Raw genomic sequence first — 16732 nt, forward strand, 5'->3', positions numbered from 1 at the left:
GACACTACGACACTCTACCCAGGGCAACATAGTAAGACTGTCTCAAAAAATAAAAAGAATAAAAAAACATAAATGCAAACTCATCTTGAGCAACATTAAGATCTTAGCTCAACTTCTGTCCTCAAACTAGTAAACCTTAAGTCTTCATTTCTTCCTCTCTCCTTTTAAAAATGTAGGACGAATATATATTTGTGAGGTTTTTTACAGAGAGCAACAAAAAATACACAACAGACCCATCAGTCTCAGAATATTTCACATCATACGCCTCCCATGAAGACCATGACTATTAAGTTGAATAGAGCAAAAAAGGTTGTCCTGCAAAATTATTTCAAGATTGTAAAATGCCATACACATAAACATACATACAAAAGAGAAAGAGGACATAAAGAATTTATCTTTCTTCCCTTAGGAAAGCTCGCTTCAGGCTTGTAATTTCAGCACTGGCCTTCAGCTAAAATCTTAGCTGTTTAGTAAGTAAGGTGTTTGTAACAGCAGCCCATGATCAGAATCTGCAGTCCCCAAGGAGATTATGATAAAGGTCAGTTTCCTCAATCCAATTCACAAAGCAAAAATCCCCAAATCAAACACAAAATGACATTTCCCTAATACTTAACATCCCTTTCTCCTTCCCCTGTACTCCTCACATTTTGATAATGAGATATGAGGCTAGGTGGCTCAAATTGTAGACACTCAAACCCTCCAATGGCCTTGTCTCTGAAAACAAATCTATTTCACATTAAGACCAAAAGCAAAACTTTAAAAATGTATAAAAAGACTGCTGGAGTTAGATGAAGAGAATCATAGACTTTTCCAAATTGCCTTCTAGGTTAGCTGCCTCCATTAAAATCCACACCTTTAACCTCACTAAAGCAGAGAAGCATCTTCCAGATACTGCTGAAGCATACCTTCTGGAGAACCGCCAACAGTCTTAATAACTAGAGCAGCATAATGGGATGCTTTGCTACATTTTAAACCCTATCTTTCCAAATTATTCAGCATCCATTCAAAGGGAATATATGCAGCAATGATGAAAGGCTTTAAGAAAAAATACTGAATGAGGTTTATAGGCCAGAGCTCTTAACCAGTTTATGGAGAAATGACCCAGGAGAAAACAAGAAGCTGAACTTTGATTCAACAATTTAAAAATAAAATCTCAAACATGTAGCAGCAGAAAAAAAAATCAAATGCCAAGAGTTGCTATTAATTTAAGTTCTGAGGTGGGTTACCCATGGACCATCAAATGCGGACTAACCGTGGCCCATTTCCGTCTGGGCGTAGGTGCCAATTATCTGGAGTCCTTTGGATGAAAGCAGCCATTTCTCTTTCTGAGCAGTGGTGCCCTGATTCAGCAAGGTAGGAATAAACATGGAGTAATTGAGGCCCACAGGTTCCACAAAATTGACCAAATGCAGTCTACAGGAGAGAAAAGAGAAGGATCTCAGCCTTATTCTGGGATCTACCACCCATTTTTTTATTTTTATTTTTTTGAGACATAGTCTCATTATATTGACCTTGGTAGAGTGCTATGGCATCACAGCTCATAGCAACCTCAAACTCTTGGGCTTGAGCAATTCTCTTGCCCCAGCCTTCCAAGTAGCTGGCACTACAGGTGCCCACCACAATGCCTGGCTATTTTTAGAGACCAGGTCTTGCTCTGGCTCAGGCTGGTCTCAAACCTGCAAGCTCAGGCAATCCAACCGCCTCAGTCTCCCAAGTGCTTGGCATTATAGGCGTGAGCCACTGTGGCCAGCCCTACCACCCATTCTTGACAAGCAACTTTGGCCCTCAGGCTGAAGGTTAGGAAAATTTAAAACTCTTTCTCATGAAATTAAATGTAAAACAACAGCAGAAACTGGTGCTATCTCCTCTCCCTCTAATCATTATAGGACCAGAATTCATTTATAAAGTTACACTTGACAGGGCATGGTGGCTCATGCCTATAATCCTAACATTCTGTGAGGTTGAGGCAGAAGGATCATTTGAGCTTAGAAGTTGACCGGCTGAAATATGTTAAGAGTGTGTCTTTTGTTGTTTTTATTTTATTTTTAGTTTCTATTTGTTTTGAAGGTCAAAAGGAACACCAAAGAACACTTATCTGTAGAGTTGTTAATAAAAGCTCCTAAGGAAGAATAATTAAACTATCTTTCATATCCAACATAGAACTGTAAGTCACTAAAGGTCTTCTTGGGTTTACAAACGGATAAGTAGGTAAAGTAGGTATGTTAAAAATTTATCCCCAATGGTCAATGAACTCCAGATTATGAGAACTCTACATCACATTGAAATTCAGTCCTCAGCTATCTTTTCTTTCTTTTTTTTTTTTCTAGAGACAGAGTTTCACTTTATGGCCCTTGGTAGAGTGCCGTGGCGTCACACAGCTCACAGCAACCTCCAACTCCTGGGCTTAAGCGATTCTCCTGCCTCAGCCTCCTGAGTAGCGGGGACTACAGGCGCCCGCCACAACGCCCAGCTATTTTTTTGTTGCAGTTTGGCCGGGGCTGGGTTTGAACCCGCCACCCTCGGTATATGGGGCCGGCGCCCAGCTCACTGAACCACAGGCGCCGCCCCTCAGCTATCTTTTCACAAAATAGAATCCATGAAACAGTCAAAATGCAAATTACACACACTAGTCAGCCTGGGCTATGCTGTATCATAGATTTGACAGGGTCAAGTGTATAAAACACATCTCATCCAACTGTTCTTCATGACATCTTAAGGGATGACTGAGAAGTGGTGTCACCACCAGGTTTTCTAGGCCTGTACAATGAATTGAGGAAAGGAGTGGGCTGCCATTCCACTGCCAGGAGGGCTCTGAAACCATCCCACCACCTTAAAAGAAATAATAGTAAGCACAATATACTCTCTTATTTTCCTATTTCCTAAATAAGTATTACATAAATGATCCTGTTTCCTTTTCTAACACAAATCATAATCTACCTGGAAACAAAAAACTCCTTCCATGATTGCTCTTAGATATAAATATTTATAATTAACTACAATTAATTAATAATAACAGATTCCACAAGCAGAAATGACAACTGTGACCCACCTCCTATGTAAAAGTCAATGGAAACTGCTTATTAGTATCAGTAAAAAATGTTTTCTTGGCACCAAGGGCTATCAGGCACCAGTTCAGGGTAGGAGATCACTTTTTAGGGATACCAGCGACAGACATGTTCAAACATCTAAGAGATGACTAACCAGCTAATATTTAAAATACCTTTTAAAGGGCGGCGCCTGTGGCTCAAAGGAGTAGGGCGCCAGCCCCATATGCCAGAGGTGGCGGGTTCAAGCCCAGCCCCGGCCAAAAAACTGCAAAAAAAATAAAATTAAATTAAATACCTTTTAGCCCTGAGATTCTAGAAATTTTATAATAACATCAAACGTTAATTTGAACTGGGAGGAAATAAGATAAAGGAGAAGTATAAACTGAGGATGTGAGTCAGTTTCCAAGGAACTTTGGTAAGCAACAGCTTCGTCACAAAATGCACGTCTCGGGGCGGTGCCTGTGGCTCAGTGCGTAGGGCGCCGGCCCCATATGCCAAGGGTGGTGGGTTCAAACCCAGCCCCGGCCAAACTGCAACAAAAAAATAGCTGGGCGCTGTGGCTGGCACCTGTAGTCCCAGCTGCTCGGAGGCTGAGGAAAGAGAATCACATAAGCCCAAGAACTGGAGGTTGCTGTGAGCCGGGTGACGCCACGGCACTCTACCAAGGGTGGTACAGTGAGACTCTGTCTCTAAAAAAAAAAAAAAAAAAAAAAGGGCGGCGCTTGTGGCTCAGTTGGTAAGGCGCCGGCCCCATATACCGAGGGTGGCGGGTTCAAACCCGGCCCCAGCTGAACTGCAAACCAAAAAATAGCCGGGCGTTGTGGCGGGCACCTGTAGTCCCAGCTATTCGGGAGGCTGAGGGAAGAGAATCGCTTCAGCCCAGGAGTTGGAGGTTGCTGTGAGCTGCGTGATGCCATGGCACTCTACCGAGGGTGACAAAGTAAGACTCTGTCTTTACAAAAAAAAAAAAAATGCACGTCTCACTGAAATGGGTGCAACAAGCCTGATGAGAGACAGAAATGTATAAATCCTTATCTCAAAAGCAAAGGTAACAAAGCATTTCCTATACTGTCTTATTAAAACCAACAAGTAGACATCTTCTGTCCCCCTGTAAGTATATAACAAAGAAATAAACACACAAGAAATTCTCAGAAACAAAAGCGGTAATTTAAGTGCTAAAAATGGTAGAAATGTAAGACAATCATATTCCCATAAGGGAAGTGAGAAGGCTGAGTAATTTTCTTTTTTTTTTTTTTTTGAGACAGAGTCTCACTATGTTGCTCTGGGTAGAGTGCCATGGTGTCACAGCTCACAGCAACCTCAAACACCTGGGCTTACGCGATTCTCTTGCCTCAGCCTCCAAAGCAGCTGGGACTATAGGCACGTGCCACAACACCTGGCTATTTTTTTGTTGCAGTTGTTTACTGGCCTGGGTTCGAACCCGCCAGCCTCAGTATATGTTATGTGACTGGCGCTGTAACCACTGTGCTACGGGTGCAGAGCCAAGGCTGAGTAATTTTGTAAAGTACGCTAAGGCTTATAAAATTACATTAATATACAAAAAATTCTGGGACTGAGAGTGAAAATGTGGCACAAAATAAAGACTATCAAACTAATTATAAAGAAAAATATTCAATTGTTTTTTAGGCCACTAAAGATAACTCAAGAAGAAAATCTGAGTTACTTATTTTTAAGTTAGGAGGCTTCATCCCTCCTAAAGATTCCTTTCAAGAAACCAGTTTTAGGGCGGCGCCTGTGGCTCAGTGAGTAGGGCGCCGGCCCCATATGCCGAGGGTGGTGGGTTCAAACCCGGCCCCGGCCAAACTGCAACCAAAAAATAGCCAGGCGTTGTGGTGGGCGCCTGTAGTCCCAGCTACTCGGGAGGCTGAGGCAAGAGAATCGCGTAAGCCCAAGAGTTAGAGGTTGCTGTGAGCCATGTGACGCCACGGCACTCTACCCGAGGGCGGTACAGTGAGACTCTGTCTCTACAAAAAAAAAAAAAAAAGAAACCAGTTTTAGGCTCTGCACCTGTGGCTCAAGTGGCTAAGGTGCCAGCCACATACACCTGAGCTGACGGATTCGAATCCAGCCCGGGCTCCAAACAATGACAGCTGCAACCAAAAAGTAGCCAGGTGTTGTGGCAGGTGCTGTAGTCCCAGCTACTTGGGAGGCAGAGACAAGAGGATCGCTTGAGCCCAGGGGTTGGAGGCTGCTGTGAGCTGTGATGCTACAGCACTCTACTCAGGGCAAGAGCTTGAGGCTCTGTCTCAAAAGAAAGAAAAAAGAAACTAGTTTTAATAAAAAAACCTAGGGAGGCATCTGCGGCTCAGTGGGTACAGTGCTGGCTCCATATACTGAGGGTGGCCAAACTGCAACAAAAAAATAGCCAGGTGTTGTGGTGGGCACCTGTAATCCCAGCAACTGGGGAGAAATAGTAGCAAGGAGGAGTATGAACAGAGGATGTGAGTCAGTTTCCAAGAAGAAATTGTGAGCTGTGTGACGCCATGGCACTCTACCGAGGGTGATAAACTGAGACTGTCTCCACAAAAAATAAAAATAAAAAAACAACCGAAAGACAGCTCAGCATTCATAGCTCAGAGGTTAGGGTGCCGGACACATACACTGGAGCTGGTGGATTCAAACCTGGCCCAGGCCTGCTAAACAGTGACAACTACAACCCAAAAAAAGTAGCCGGGCATTGTGGCGAGCGCCTGTAGTCCCAGCTACTTGGGAGACTGAGGCAAGAGAGTCACTTAACCCAAGAGTTAGAGGTTGCTGTGAGCTGTGACAACATAGCACTCTACTGAGGGCAACATAATGGAACGCTATCTTAATAAATAAATACATAAAAAAAATAAATAAACAAATAAATAAATACATAAATAAATAGTGGCTCGGGGCCTGTGGCTCAAGTGGCTAAAGCGCCAGCCACATACACCTGAGCTTATGGGTTTGAAGCCAGCCCGGACCTGCTGAACAATACTGATGGCTGCAACCAAAAAATAGCTGGGCATTGTGGCGGACGCCTGTAGTCCCAGCTACTTGGGAGCCGGAGGCAGGAGAATTGCTTGAGCCCAGGAGTTGGAGGTTGCTGTGAGTTGTGATGCCACAGCACTCCACACAGGGTGACAGTTTGAGACTCTGTCTCAAAAAACCCCCCAAAAACCTAAGGGGTTCTCAACAATGACAACTGCAACAAAAAATAGCCGGACGGGCTCAGCTCCTGTAGCTCAAGTGGCTAATGCATCAGCCACATACACCATATACTGGATTTGGCGGGTTCAAATCCAGCCCGGGCCTGCCAAACAGCAATGACAACTATAACCAAAATTAGCCAGGCATTGTGGTGGGTGCCTGAGTCCTAGCTACACAGGAGGCTGAGACAAGAGAATCGCCTAAGCCAGGAGTTGGAGGTTGCTGTGAGCTGTGATGCCACAGTACTCTACCCAGGGCGACAGGTTGAGCCTCTGTCTCAAAAAAAAAAAAAAAAAACCTAAGGAAGATAAACAAGTGATCTTCATTAGAATTTTAAATTACTGGGCAGCGCCTGTGGCTCAGTAGGTAGGGCGCCGGCCCCATATACCGAGGGTGGCGGGTTCAAACCCGGCCCCGGCCAAACTGCAACCAAAAGATAGCCGGGCGTTATGGCGGGTGCCTGTAGTCCCAGCTACTCGGGAGGCTGAGGCAAGAGAATCGCTTAGGCCCAGGAGTTGGAGGTTGCTGTGACCTGTGTGATGCCACGGCGCTCTACCGAGGGCCATAAAGTGAGACTCTGTCTCTACAAAAAAAAAAAAAAAAAAAAATTACAGTTAAGAACATTTTACAATTTTCTTACTGTAATATAATAAAGAAAAAAATTACAACAGACATTGGGAAAACAACTTTAATATTCCTGAAACAGCAATGTCTCACTTTCTCACAGACTGGAAAATATTCTTTTTCTGTTTAAGTTGAGAAATCTCAAAGTATTTTGCTAATATTATATTAACTTCAAATATTCTCAAAGGTTGGGTGCCTTGGCTAACACCTGTAATCCCAGCACTCTCAGAGGCTGAGGTGGGTGAATTGCTTGAGCTCAGGAGTTTAAGACCAGCCTCAGCAAGATCAAGGCCCTGTCTCTACTAAAAATAGAAAAACTAGCTGGGCAGGGTGGCATCTGCGGCTCAGGGAGTAGGGTGCCAGCCCCATATACCAAGGATGGCAGGTACGAACCCAGCCCCGGCCAAACTGCAACAAAAAAACAGCCGGGTGTTTTAGAGGGTGCCTGTAGTCCCAGCTACTCCAGAGGCTGAGGCAAGAGAATCACCTAAGCCCAAGAGCTGGAGGTTGCTGTGAGCGCTGACGCCACAGCACTGTACTGAGGGTAAAATAAGACTGATTAAAAAAAAAAAAAGACTGATTAAAAAAAAAAAAAAGACAACCACCTGGGCATTGTGGCAGGTGCCTGTAGTCCCAATTACTCAGGAGGCTGAGGCAAGAGAATCTCTTGAGTACAAGAGTTTGAGGTTGCTGTGAGCTATGACGCCATAGTACTCTACTGAGGGCAACCAAGACACTGTCTCAAAAATAAATAAGGGCGGTGCCTGTGGCTCAGTTGGTAAGGTGCCAGCCCCATATACCGAGGGTGGCGGGTTTAAACCCAGCCCTGGCCGAACTGCAAAAAAAAATAGCCGGGCGTTGTGGCGGGCACCTGTAGTCCCAGTTACTCGGGAGGCTGAAGCAAGAGAATCGCTTAAGCCCAGGAGTTGGAGGTTGCTGTGAGCTGTGTGATACCATGGCACTCTACCGAGGGCCATAAAGTGAAACTGTCTCTACAATAAAAAAAAAAAAAGAAAGAAAATAAATAAATAAGTGGCTCGGTGCCTGTGGCTCAAGTGGCTAAGGCACCAGCCATATACACCTGAGTTAGTGGGTTCGAATACAACCCGGGCCCGCCAAACAATGACGGCTGCAACTAAAAAAACAAAAAAATAGTCCGGCGTTGTGGCAGGCATGTGTAGTTCCAACTACTTGGGAGGCGGAGGCAGGAGAATCGCTTGAGCCCAGGAGTTGGAGGTTACTGTGAGCTGTGATGCCTCAGCTCTATACCCAGGGCAACAGCTTGAGGCTCTGTCTCAAAAAATAAAAATAAAGGGCGGTGCCTGTGGCTCAAAGGGGTAGGGTACCGGCCCCATATGCTGGAGGTGGCAGGTTCAAACCCAGTCCCGGCCAAAAACTGCAAAAAAAAAAAATAAATAAATAAAAAGGGTGGCACCTGTGGCTCAGTGGGCAGGGCGCCAGCCCCATATACTGAGGGTGCCAGCCCCATATACTGAGGGTGCTGGGTTCAAACCCTGCCCCGGCAAAACTGGAAGAAAAAAAATAGCTGGGCGTTGTGGCAGGTGCCTGTAGTCCCAGCTACTCGGGAGGCTGAGGCAAGAGAATCGCCTGAGCCCAGGAGTTGGGAGGTTGCTGTGAGCTGTGTGACACCAAGGCACTCTACCATGGGCAATAAAGTGAAACTCTGTCTTTACAAAAAAATAAATAAATAAATAATAAAGAAATAAATAGGCCAGGTGCTGTGGCTCACACCTGTAATCCTAGCACTCTGGGAGGCTAAGGTGGGTAGATCGGTGGAGCTCTTGAGTTTGAGACCTGCCTGAGCAAGAGTGAGACCCTCATCTCTACTAAAAATGAAAAACTGAGGCAAGAGGCTCACAGGAGCCCCAAAGTTTGAGGTTGCTGTGAGCTATGAGGCTATGGCACCCTACCGGGGGTGACAAAGTGAAGACTTTGTCTCAAAACAAAGAAAAATAAATAAATAAATACATGTTAAGAGACCACTAAGTGCCCCAAATCCTCAGAAATATTACTATATTTTATCAATTCTAGCATTTTCTTCTCCTATTTTCACATTTAAGAAAAGCAGAGGATCTCACAATTAATGGTATGTGATAGTTAATAGGCAACATTACCTTAGTGGTACAGAAAACGTTAAGTGTGAGTTATAATCGATGGGATTATATAATCAAGGCTTTGGGCTCAGTGCCTAAGGCGCTGCCTGCCACATACACCAGAGCTGGCGGGTACAAATACAGCCGGGGCCTGCCAAACAGCAATGACAACTACAACGAAAAAATGGCTGGGCATTGTGGCAGGAACCCGTAATCCCAGCTACTTGGGAGGCTGAGGCAAGAGAATCGCTTAAGCCCAGGAGTTGGAGGTTGCTGTGAGCTGTGATGCCATGGCACTCTACCCAGGGTGACAGCTCTAGGCTGTCTCAAAAAATAAAATTAAAAATAAATTAAAAAAAATCAAGGCTTTGACTCAAAGGCACACAGTAATTGTGAAGACTAATTTACAATACCCTTTTCTATCTTAAATTGATCTTGTATATCCTAGGGACACTGGAAAAGTGTCAAAGGGTGTATGTAGTTTGTACTTTAATACTTAACACAAAAAATAATACACAAAAGAACTGGCTGGTGTCCATGGATCTTTAACCCACATAAAGGACTTTGTTCTATTTCATTGTGACTTCACTGAAGTCTTGTCACATATTATGAACATGTTTCAGGTTATGAAATCTTTTTTTTTTTAGGTTAGTCAGTGTCTGTGAAGCAGTGGGAGTGGAGAAGGAACAAAGGAATCTGATTGTGATCAATTAGTTATAAACACCAGGGCACTCAGACCGGCCTGAAATATCCTATCTCAATTCTGAAATGCACTGTACCACCCACCTAAAACATACACACACATACACACACATGCAAAGCCCTCTTCTCTCTTGGTATGAAATCTTGCTAATTTTTAAAGTTTACAAACATAACTCAGGTCATTCAGTAACAATCTTTTACGCATTTTCTACCCCCAGTATCTCCACAGCCATGAGTTACAAACTTTAAAAACAAAAGAGAATATTTGTAAGATGGTGAGCACTCTGATTTGACCTACCAAAAAAAATTTTTTTTAAATCAATCAATCAACAACTAAATGTTTTTATAAATAAAACTGCATGGAGTTCTCTGGAGTCTTAAGGAACAAAATAAACCATTTTATTCTTCATAGTAATAACGAAGTCAAGTTTGAAATAGATATCAAATGTACTAAAAGGCAGTGACCATCACTACTCTAAAGGCAGAACTTGTAACATATTCCATTTATCTTGGTTCTTGATTACACACTATTTCATATGATTTAATACTTATTGATGAAACACTGGAGTTCCTCTAAAATGTAGAAACCTAAGAGAAGAAATGCCCAGGAATAAAAGAGAAGTATAAGAGACTCAATAGGCCAGTGGTTCTCAACCTTCCTACTGCCAGGAATAAAATACCCTTTATTTTATTATTTTATTTCTTTTGCAGTTTATGCAGTTTTTGGCTGGGGCTGGGCCTGAACCTGTCACCTCTGGTATATGGGGCCGGCGCCCCACTCCTTTGAGCCACAGGCGCCTCCCATGCCTCGACCCTTTAATACAGTTCCTCACGTTGTGGTGACCCCCAACCATAAAAAAATTATTCTTGTTGCTTGTAGAACAACGTGAGGAACTGTATTAAAAGGTCATGACATTAGGAAGGTTGAGAACCACTGCAATAGGACAAAAGAATCTTTTAATAAGATCATGTAATAATAGGGTGTTTATTTAGATTAGGGCAAAAAAGTCCATTATTTTTATTTCTAATTAAAAAACAAAACAAAAAAACAGGGGTGGTGCCTATGGCTCAAAGGAGTAGGGCGCCAGCCCCATATGCTGGAGGTGGTGTGTTCAAACCCAGCCCTGGCCAAAAACTGCAAAAACAAACAAACAAAAAAATAAAAACAAAAATGAATGGCTTGAAAAAAGGACATATTCTCTTCAACACTAGCACTAAGGGAAGTTTTTAAAAACAGCCACTTAGGGTGGCGCCTGTGGCTCAAAGGGATAGGGTGCCGGCCCCATAGGCCGGAGGTGGCAGGTTCACAGGTTCAAACCCAGCCCTGGCCAAAAACTGCAAAAAAAAACAACAAAGAACAGCCACTTAAACACTGTCACCAATTCAAAAATAATGGGTTCTCAGAATTCTTTATATTCATTCTTAGACCTGAATCATGTTCTTGATCCACCTCCATATTTCTCATTTATTTTATTTATTATTTTTTTTTAATTTGGCCGGGGCTGGGTTTGAACCCGCCACCTCCGGCATATGGGACCGGCGCCCTACCCGCTGAGCCACAGGCGCCGCCCATTTCTCATTATTTTAAACTTGAGATCCGCCCCATCTATTTAAATGTTTGCTCTGGCAACTGAAAAAAAATCTTCTAAATTCAGAAATTTGGTAGGTCTCCTTATAAACAGCAAAGTCATTCCGTATTTAAATCACTCAAAATTGAGATGCTTAGCCGCCCTCCCACCTCCCCGCAAAAAAGTTTTTTTTTTTTTTTTTTGTAGAGACAAGAGTCTCACTTTATGGCCCTCGGTAGAGTGCTGTGGCCTCACACAGCTCACAGCAACCTCCAACTCCTGGGCTTAAGTGATTCTCTTGCCTCAGCCTCCCGAGCAGCTGGGACGACAGGCACCCGCCACAACGCCCAGCTATTTTTTGGTTTGCAGTTCAGCCGGGGCCGGGTTTGAACCCGTCACCCTCGGTATATGGGGCCGGCGCCCCACCGACTAAGCCACAGGCGCCGCCCACGCAAAAAAGTTTTTATGACATCCTGGAAATGATGAAAACGCGGGCATCTCCATTCATTATCAGCATTCTACACTAAAAGGCCTCAAAGGTAATGGCATTATTTTCCACACGTAACAACCTGAAAGTGCCATGGACATAGGCTAATTTGAATCTTGGAACGCCAGGTACAAGGACAAAAGGCCAACACAGACCGCAGCTTTGAAGTCTGGGCTTACAGCAATTGATCTGTCCTAAGGCATACGTACCTTTTAAACCACATGATTTCATCGGGGTCTGCAATGCCGAACTCCCTCATCTTCTTCACCATGTTGGCACTCTTCCGAACGGCCACCTCGTAACGCTGGCTGCGGGTGAGGAAGTTTAAGTCCTCGTGCTGGAAGTCTGGGTCGTTCAGAATCAGGTTCTCTGGAAGGAAGTTAAAGGACATCAAAAGGAAAACAGACACACGGGGCTCCGTTACACCCGCCCTGACCCGCAGTGGGTTTCAGAGTCCCGATTGCATCTCCCACCGGCCGATGTCCTCCCCTCCGGGCCCACAGGCTGCCCCTCCAAATGAGGCTGCGGCCTAAGGCCCACAGCGCCCACCACTCCGCACGGACGCAGCTCCGGCCCCGCCGGGGGAAGGACCCGGGCCTCGCCCGCCGCCCTCACCGATTTCCCGGCGGCGCCGGGTGTTCTCCGAGCTGCCGTCTAGGATGTGTGTAAGCAGCTCTGGGTTGAAGCTAGCGGAGTCCCGCTCCCTGCGCAGGTCCGGGTTCATGGTGACCGCCAGGGTAGCGAAGGAAGCAGCGACGACAACGGGTGACAGCAGCTCCAGCGCTGGCCTGGCTCTAACAGCAGCCCCAAGAGAGCTCGAGTCCCCGCCCCCGCCCGCACGGCCCGCCCCGGCCCGCCCCGGCCCGCCCCGGCCCGCCTCGGCCCGCCTCTTCTCCTTCACCGCGGCCACACGGCGCGCGAACCACCGCCACCAAGGCGTAAGAGGACACTGCGCCCCGACCGTGCGAATCCTCCGCTCGGGCCACTGGAGGCCCCCAAGCGGCCTCTGGGAAAAGGGACCCCGTAAAAAGTTAAGAAATTGCCCAGCGGGGAGCCGGGAGGAGTGAGGATTTTGACATCCCGCCCTTCCTTGTCACGTGATGACGGGGGACGGAAAAGGGAAACCTGAGGCCCAGGCGACGGCCATAACAGGTTGGCTGCGGGTTACGAAGGGGCGGGACAACGAAGCTGAGGCGGGGCTGCGCCTGCGCCTTGGGACTCGTTCGGCTTGACGCTTCCGGGTTCGTGCGCAAATGCCTCCTTGGCTATCAGGGCGGGGGGAGGAAACCCAGAGGCCGTGGGGGTGGGGAAACCGGGCTTGGAGGGCAGTGTGCTTTGAGGAGTTGCGAGTGGAGATCGTTAAGATTTTCCCAAGTTTTTTCAGATTGGGGGAAAAAAGGGACTGGGACAAAAGTCGCATTGGGGAGTGGCTCCAGTTACCTTTGGTTAAAGTAATGGTGTCTGCTGCAGAGAGGCATGCGTGGCTGGGGCCTGGGTGTGGAGTTGCTGGCGCTTCCCCCTGTTTATGGGGTGGCGTGGACTTTGAATGAAACTGAGCTGTCAGTGCATCTCTGAGACCTCTGTCTAAAGAGTCCAGACTTTTTTTGTTTTCGCTATTATCGCCATCAAAGTAGGAAATGCATAGAGTTGTTTTTTTGTTTTTTTTTTTGGCCGGGGCTAGGTTTGAACCTGTCACCTCCGGCATATGGGACCGGCACCCCACTCCTTGAGCCACAGGCACTGCCCTAGAGTTGTTTTTTTTTTTTTGGAGACACAGTCTCACAATGTCACCCTCGGTAGAGTGCTGTAGCATCACAGCTCACAGCAACCTGAAACACCTGGGCTTAAGGGATTCTCTTGCCTCAGCCTCCCGAGTAGCTGGGACTACAGGCGCCCGCCACAATGCCTGGCTATTTTTTTGTTGTAGTTGTCATTGTTTTTTGGCAGGCCCGGGCTGAGTTCAAACCCTCCAGCTCTGGTGTATGTGGCTGGTGCCCTAGCTGCTGAGCTACAGGCTCCCAGCCCTGCGTGGATATTTTTAAAACGTAAAATGGGAGGATTTATAATGAAAAGCAAGAGTTACTCATCCTTGGAGGCAGCCGGTTTTTACGTTTTGTATTTAGTTCTAATGCCTAAGAAATAGCTAAGTAAAATGCTTAATTTGCTGTTTCTTGATATGTTCGTCTAGTTACCCTTTAATTTCATGTCATGATTAGTAGGGTACAGCACACGCTGCAACATCCCTTTTACGTCTCCCAAATTCGCCTTTGTAATTTCAGACATACCTTGTTTGTTTTGTTAATAACACTGTTGGGCATAGAGTAAGATGAGAGGCATTCTTCTCAGACACACAATTTAAGGACTCAAAAAAATACTCAAGATTAGCATTAATGCAGTGCTTTTTGTTATTTATATTTTTACTTTGTCACCCTCAGTAGAGTGCTGTGGCATCATAGCTCACAGCAACCTGGGTTCAAGCCATTCTCTTGCCTCAGCCTCCCAAATAGCTTGGACTACAGACATCTACCACAACACCCAACTATTTTTAGAGAGGAGGTCTCAGTCTCCAGACCTCGCTCTGGCCCAGGCAGTTAACCCAACCTGCCTCAGCCTCCTAGAGTGCTAGGATTACAGGTTTGAGCTACGGGGGTGGGGGTTTAAGAGACAGGTCTTGTTCTGTCTGTCCTCCAGTCTAGAATGTAGTGACATGGTCATAGCTCACTGTAATCTCAAACTCTTAACTTCAAGAAATTCCCTGGCCCCAGCCTTCCTTATAGGTGGTTCTATAGGCATGTGCCACCATGCCTGCCTAATTTTGGAAAAAAAAGTCTCACTTGGTCACCCTCAGTAGAGTGCCGTGGCATCTTAGCTCACAGCAACCTCAAAATCTTGGACTCAAGGAGTTCTCTTGCCTCAGCCTCTGAACTAGCTGGGACTTACAGGCATATGCCACAATACCCGGCTGTTTTTTAGAGACAAGGTCTCGCTCTTGCTCGGGCTGGTCTCAAACTTGTGAGTTCAGGCAATCCACCCACCTCAGCCTCCCAAGTGCTGTGATTACAGGTGTGAGCCATGGCGCTCAGCCTGAAAATTTCTGTAGAGACGTGGTCTTGCTAGGTTACCCAGGCGTGGTCTTGAACTGCTAGCCTTAGGGGATCGTCCCGCCTCATTCTCCCAAAGTGCTGGGATTATGGAAGTAAGCCACTGAGCCTGGCTGATACAACATTTTTTTTTTGAGACAGAGCCTCAAGCTGTCACCCTGGGTAGAGTGCTCTGGCATCACAGCTCACAGCAACCTCCAACTCCTGGGCTTTAGTGATTCTCTTGCCTCAGCCTCCCAAGTAGCTGAGACCACAGGCACCTGCCACAACGCCTGGCTATTTTTTTTTGGTTGCAGCCGTCATTGTTATTTGGCGGGCCCAGGCTGGATTCGAACCCGCCAACTCAGGTGTATGCGGCTGGTGCCTTAGCCGCTTGAGCCACAGGCACTAGGCCTGAAAAACATTTTTAAAAATTAAAATTATGGGCTCGGTGCCTGTAGCACAGTGGTTACCATACTGGCCACATGTACCAAGGCTGGCGGGTTCGAACCCAGCCTGGGCCAGCTAAACAACAGTGACAACTGCAACAAAAAATAGCCAGGCATTGTAGTGGGCCACTGTAGTCCCAGCTACTCGGGAAGCTGAGGCAGTAGGATCTCTTGAGCCCGAGTTTGAGGTTGCTGTGAGCGATGATGACACCATGGCACTCTACCCAGGGCAACAGAGTGAGACTGTCTCGGGTGGCGCCTGTGGCTCAAGGAGTAGGGCGCCGGTCACATATGCCAGAGGTGGCGGGTTCAAACCTAGCCCCGGCCAAAAACCACAAAAAAAAAAAAAAAAGAGACTGTCTCAAAAAAAAATTGTAATACACAGTATATACTGATAACAAAAGGTGGATACAAGTCACATTGAACACCTCTTATAATTGCAGAAGTCCAATGTGACTTGAGTATTACAAATTTAGTATACTTTTTTCCTTTTTTAAAATGCATATACATTTTTTTGGGCGGCGCCTGTGGCTCAAGGAGTAGGGTGCTGGTCCCATATGCCCGAGGTGGCGGGTTCAAACCCAGCCCCGGCCAAAAACCACAAAAAAAAATAAATAAATAAAATGCATATACATTTTTTTGGCACCCTCTGTATAGCCAACTAACATAAGCTGTTCATGAGACAAAGCTGAGCTCATTGCTTAAAGTAAAGGAGAACACTACTTGGCAGTGTTTTAGCAGTATCCCAGAGAGGGAAAGGTAAGATCAGACTTAATTGAGGACTGGAAGTTTGGTTTAAGGCAGGTCTTTCAGTTAAAGGTCTTGATTAATATTAAGTAAGAACCACAGTCCAAAATTGGTGCAAAAACCCAGGTAAGAAGGGAATTGGAAGAATCCCAGTAGACAAACGGTCTGTTGATGTTCAAACCATTTGCCTGGGCGGGTCAGTGCAAAAGAGTAAAAAACTGCTAATGAAGGCAGAGTTCAGGCACAGTCATGTTACATAGGCAGTAAGGAGTGGCTTTGGTTCTTCACCATTCAAGCTGGGTTTGGGGGTAGATGGTTTTGGCTTTTACTCTCTTCTTCATGAATCTATTCATTCATGTAAGAAATGTTAATGTCCCAGACACTGTGAGGCACCAACACAAGTGAGGAATTAATTCTGCCCTCATGGAGTGGATATTCTAGTGGCAGACACAGACATTAAAAATCTCTAGGGCCGGGTGTGGTGGCTCACACCTGTAATCCTAGCACTCTGGGAGGCCAAAGCAGGTGGATTGCCTGAGCTCAGGTTCGAGACCAGCCTGAACAAGAGTGAGACCCGGGGGCGGCGCCTGTGGTTCAGTGGGTAGGGCGCCGGCCCCATATGCCGAGGGTGGCCGGTTCAAACCCAGCCCCAGCCAAACTGCAACAACAAAAAAATAGCCGGGCGTTGGGCAGCGCCTGTGGCTCAGTGAGTAGGGCGC

At 46.1% G+C, this 16732-nt stretch overlaps 2 protein-coding genes across 6 annotated transcripts in view; one reads left to right on the plus strand and one right to left on the minus strand.

Moving 5' to 3' along the window:
- ACOX1 (acyl-CoA oxidase 1) overlaps positions 1–12591 on the minus strand; it is a 43205-nt gene extending 30614 nt beyond the window's left edge. Inside the window, exons 1-3 of one of the 2 annotated variants that reach the window (XM_053569550.1) lie at positions 12353–12591; positions 11947–12106; positions 1253–1413 (exon numbers count right to left, since the gene is read on the minus strand). In XM_053569550.1, the coding sequence (XP_053425525.1) occupies positions 1253–1413; positions 11947–12106; positions 12353–12461 (430 nt within the window). In that variant the 5' untranslated portion in view covers positions 12462–12591. The remainder of the gene's footprint in view (positions 1–1252; positions 1414–11946; positions 12107–12352) is intronic. The other variant, XM_053569549.1, reaches the window with a different exon arrangement.
- Positions 12592–12622: 31 nt separating this feature from the next.
- TEN1 (TEN1 subunit of CST complex) overlaps positions 12623–16732 on the plus strand; it is a 37860-nt gene continuing 33750 nt past the window's right edge. The window contains exon 1 of one of the 4 annotated variants that reach the window (XM_053569576.1): positions 12623–12767. The gene's annotated coding sequence lies outside the window, so the exon portion shown is untranslated. Of the gene's footprint in view, positions 12890–12958; positions 12979–16732 lie in introns of those variants that run through there. The other 3 variants (XM_053569577.1, XM_053569578.1, XM_053569580.1) reach the window with 3 other exon arrangements.

Source organism: Nycticebus coucang, chromosome 18 (genome assembly GCF_027406575.1).
Source record: "Nycticebus coucang isolate mNycCou1 chromosome 18, mNycCou1.pri, whole genome shotgun sequence".
In the NCBI taxonomy this organism is placed as follows: Eukaryota; Metazoa; Chordata; class Mammalia; order Primates; family Lorisidae; genus Nycticebus; species Nycticebus coucang.